Below are 5,000 nucleotides of genomic sequence, written 5' to 3'. Positions count from 1 at the left end.
AAGAATGTGCAAATGGTCGAACCCGCCCCTTCTCTCTCTTTCTCTCTCTCTCTCTCTCTCTCTCTCTGGATTATCGTAGCTAGATACGGGCGAAACGCCGTGAAAATACGATCGTTGGGGATTTTCGCTTGTGTCATATGACTATGTGTCTGGACTTATGAATGATGATAAAGTTTATCACACTGTCCAAAGGGAAGAGAGAGAGAGAGAGAGAGAGAGAGAGAGAGAGAGAGAGAGAGAGAGAATTTTATAGTTTTTAGATATGTTCCTTAAAGCAGAATAATGACTTAGATGACTGTCAAGATATTAACATATTTTAATTACCTCCTGTTGGTTCGTCATTTCGCTTAGTTTTTATTCCACGCTAGTTTCCATACGCCAGTACGTAAATGCCTGACAGTTCGGGTTCAGTGTACAAGAAGCTAACCGTGTTTGTAGTGCACGACTTCTTTATAAAAGCCATTTTTCATGTTTAAATCATGAGTGTGTCTTAAGCTGATTTAATAAATGTGAATAAAAACAGAAACTCAAAATTAAAAAAAATCAACTTATAAATTTGTATATGTGATTGTGAACAACAAGAAAAATCGTAGAACTACATTTTTTAGCGGACACGTATGCAGGGATGTGAGAGTTCATTTACTCGGTCAATATACAGTTGTCCGGAACATATCGTAACTCCATTCAAAGTGCAAATATGTGTATTTATATGTGATATGCATAAAATATATGTGTAGTATGTACGCTGTATCAATGATATACCACTCGTTGTATAAAGTTTTCCTTAAAAGGAAACTCGGCAAGCCCCGTTTCCTTTTAACGAAAAATTTATACATCTCGTGGTATATCATTGATACAGCTTACTTACACACACACACACACACACACACACAGATAACCCCAACCGATATCAGATTATATAAGTTTCATTTTGTCTTCGTTCATTAACAAGTTTAAATTCTTTTACAGATGGCGATTAATCCGCGACTGCGTGTACCAGAGATGAGCTTCGAAAACAACGTGGTTTCATGCGATCTCTACTATAACGGTTACCATGCCCAACTTAGTAAATGTGAGCTGACGGGACTACTTTGAAATTCCACGTCATTAAATGTGATATTTTCGCTTGTATTTTCATTTGTTAATGTTCTTCATAACCAACATTTTAAATGTGTTTGAGAAATAACTATATAGAAAAGTTTAGCACGACCCAATGATTGATGGCTGAAAGCAGTGCCGCCGACAGGATTTATTGGTCATATGAAAAACTCTCCAGCAGGCCCATATACAGTGCAAATTGTGACGGAGGTGGGTATCCTTCACCGTTGTGGACCCTGGAATTTTGACCTAGTTGTTCTACCCTGTCCGCGGCCATGGCTGATAGACGTTTGCTATGAGGTCGTTTAGTCTCTCTAATAAATGGCAACTTGTATTCAGGTATATTCTTACGTACCGTTGGTAAAACTAGCTTCGTTAGCCATCTCATTTCGTATAAAGGGAATCTATCTGTCATTGGAAATACTGGGTGTCTTATACCGTACTTACCGGAAGTTATTAAGACATGCGGATGATGAGTGGTTTTTTACTGAATAATTCACGTTTGTAACGAGCAGCATTAATTATTTGTATATTTGCAAAAACATAGCTTTTATATATATATATATATATATATATATATATATATATATATATATATATATATATATATATATATATATATATATATATATATAAGCGCTGTTTTTGCAACTTTACAAATAATACAGGAGAGTCATTGTCAATCGCAGCAATAGAAGTTAGTAAATAAAAACTAAGTTATATTAAGTTATATTTAGGTCAAAACTGTTTTGGTCCATTCCATGCGTTCATATTTTTTTGCATGAAAGTGGAGCACGATACATACTTTCTTGTATTAATGTAAAAGTTATGACAATCAGAAGCTAATAACGCTACAAGAGATGGTAGATTTGTTTCTAACAAGACGAAGGAGCTATTTTTATTTTCATATGGTTGCTGATTTGATAGATGCGACTGAATTTGAATACGTACCATTAATATTTGCATGTTTTTAATGATGTTTCTTTTTGTATCCTGTGTATTATTGTAATCATGTATGTTCTAGAAGGCAGGGAGTGTAAATGATCTTCCACTTGAAGTAATAAATTTCTTGTATAAGGTAATTCGCCTTCCGGTTTCGCTCGGGTTCTTCCTCTGTGAGGAAAGGTAATAAAAGTATGTTGCTTTAAGTTTTCTTATTTAAATGCATCTGCAAGTTCTCCTTGAGCAAAACCATCTCAGACTGAACATACAAAACGTATTACCTTGAGCAAGGGTCGGCAAACTCTTTTACATAGCGTGCCACTTTTTTCGGATTAATTACAAGATGAACGAGCGCGTGCCACTAGTAAGAGAGTAACACTGTTAAAATCGAGATATTTGGTTGCCCTTCCCTTCGCGTGCCAAGCAAAACCTCTTGACGCGCCACCTTGTGGCACGCGTGCTGTATGTTACCGACACCTGACCTAGATTCTATTTCTTGGATATTTCCAAAATGAACATATATTACACACTTGCTTATAAGTCGAGTCAAAATGCAAACAATAAAGATCCTGATCTGCCATAACATAACGCGCCTGGAGATCAGGATTTATGCTGTTTGTTCTACTGATTTGATTATTCCTGAGAAACCGCACATATCCAGATCTGCTAGCGCATTGTGCGACCTATGAACAGTTTGCAGGTGGAGTAGTTTTATAAGCTAGTACATACGGTATTTAAATTTATTCTGAATGTACGGAAATGGTATTTTACAAAGTCCAAGTATTTAGGCCCAGTCTAAAATCGGTCTTATGTATGTACACTTTTGAGATAAAACCAAAATATTGAAATTAGCCATATTGTAACATAGGACCCTTTTTACACTTAGAAATTTATATTTAAATGCTGAATTGGATTCCTTCCATTTAAATGATCGATAAAGCAGGAAATGAATGGAAATACCGCTATGAACTGCTTTTACGGTGACATCAAAAAGTTAACCAATCAAGAAATGTCCAATTTCCTGCCACCCCGTAAGTCTGCGACATTCTTCTGCAATGAAAGCAGGCAGTAACATTCATATTAAACAGAACAAAGTAGAAATCCGTGTATGTGTCGTGCTTTTCTTTCCCATTAAGAAATCCACAAGAAACTGCTTCCAGACTTTGTATATGACGACTTTTGCATGCAATAGCTCTGAGAATGGTGTAATATTCGTTATACATTTTCTTGTAAGGATAAATTTATGCTTCATGTTATTCTATTTCTCAGAGTAACATCTTAACATATGAATCATAAACTCGACAAAATCTGTCGAAAATTTAAGGGTCCATAGTAAATTGTACTCGACATATCATTTAATCATCGACATTGCAAAAGAGCGCGATTTGGATCTACTAACTGATAATTTCATATACTATATTTTTTATTTATTAATTATTTATTATAAGTAGTATTACTATTACTAGAAATATACGAAACAAATTTGACCCAATTAGTTTTTATTTTAATTTAAATATTGACTTTATGTTACCTTGAGAAGAACTGATCAGACCGTATATAGATATATGGAACTGAAAAATACTCATTTGACAGTTCGTCTGCATCATTTGACAGTATCGTCTGCATCATTTGACAGTATAATCTGCATCATTTGTTGATATTTTATTTCCTTGTGTTGTAACGTGTACACAATTAGTTATGTCTCATTTTCATATACATTTGTTAATAGCGTCTTTTTAATAGTTTTTCCCACACGCATGAGTATTTCGTTTTATCTATTGATGAGCCAGCATTACATGATGATGACGCACTATTTATATCTATAATCTAACGTATGAAATAGAAGAAAAACCCCAGACAAACCAAATAAATATGTACAAAATTTATGCCTCAATTATATCAGGTGGAATTTAAGAACGAAATGTAACGCATCTTTATATTTATACAAGTGGACATTACCATTATGCAGGGTCAATAATTTCCCGGTACCCTTAACAGATGAAACTTAATACTAACAATAAGTACTGTCTTCTGTTGTATAATATCTTTGTTGTCATGCCAGATTTGTTATTAAAAATTAATTAATTTCACCATTTTTTAATCTCTGATGCCGAGAAAACACTGCAACCAGTCAGCAAGTAAAACACGTTGATATTCTTTGTTCTATGTCTACACATGGCCAGTAGTTATCACGTAATTAAAACAGTTCATTTTTGTACGGGTTGATCGTGTACATAAGCATGACAGAAATGAAAGAACTTGAAGCAATGGGCATATGTTGAGGTTGTTTAATTATGTAGCTCTGAAACACGGCAAAAGCATGTACGTGAAAATACCAAAAACAAGGTAGTTTTATTTTGTAGAAAAATAACTGGTTTAATAAATATAAAAAAATATATTTTAACGGAAATACACATTTCTTATATAAATAGATTAACACTTAATTCAGTGCTTTTGATTTGATGTAAATATCAGCTGTATTGGATTTAATATGGACAAAAGTAATTTTAGCGTAGGCTTGATTTATGAAGGTGATTGGTATCAAGAATTGATATTTTACTCCACTATTTTACATTTTTGAAAGGCATTCAGTTATTTAGAGGAGGAGTTCTGATCAATATGGCTTGTCATAGTTTGCATATTTTTAAAAATATCGTTCGAGCTTTTTATTAATATGTACCATCCAAAGTTGAAACAATGTCCAAATATCGTGAAGTGTTCAGATGTGCTTTGACAATATTTGACACTTTGCTAAACAAAATTGTCCAATTTAAAAAAGAAATGCTAAATTTCTAAAAATTAGAGAAAATAAAATGCTAACGTTAAATTCCATCCACCAAAAAGAGATATAGCCCGATAGAAATAATCACGTAGAACGATGTCGTAGAGCGTACTTATCAGTCAGTACATTTTTTCCATGTACAAACGGAAAATCGGGTTTTGAATAGTTAAAGTGAAAA

General features: G+C 33.7%; 1 protein-coding gene across 1 annotated transcript in view; it reads left to right on the top strand.

Moving 5' to 3' along the window:
* The window catches only part of LOC149794629 (uncharacterized), a 56,137-nt gene that overhangs the window by 50,725 nt on the left and 412 nt on the right, over positions 1 to 5,000 (top strand). Inside the window, exon 9 of the mRNA XM_089964234.1 lies at positions 970 to 5,000. This exon is cut by the window's right edge and continues 412 nt beyond it. Coding sequence (XP_089820360.1) covers positions 970 to 1,095 — 126 coding nt within the window. The 3' untranslated portion in view covers positions 1,096 to 5,000. The remainder of the gene's footprint in view (positions 1 to 969) is intronic.

The sequence above is a fragment of the Sinohyriopsis cumingii genome, chromosome 7 (assembly GCF_028554795.1).
Source record: "Sinohyriopsis cumingii isolate HCF-2022 chromosome 7, ASM2855479v2, whole genome shotgun sequence".
Lineage (NCBI taxonomy): Eukaryota > Metazoa > Mollusca > Bivalvia > Unionida > Unionidae > Sinohyriopsis > Sinohyriopsis cumingii.
Note: the sequence above shows the minus strand (reverse complement) of the source record. Positions and strands in the feature narration are given on the sequence as shown.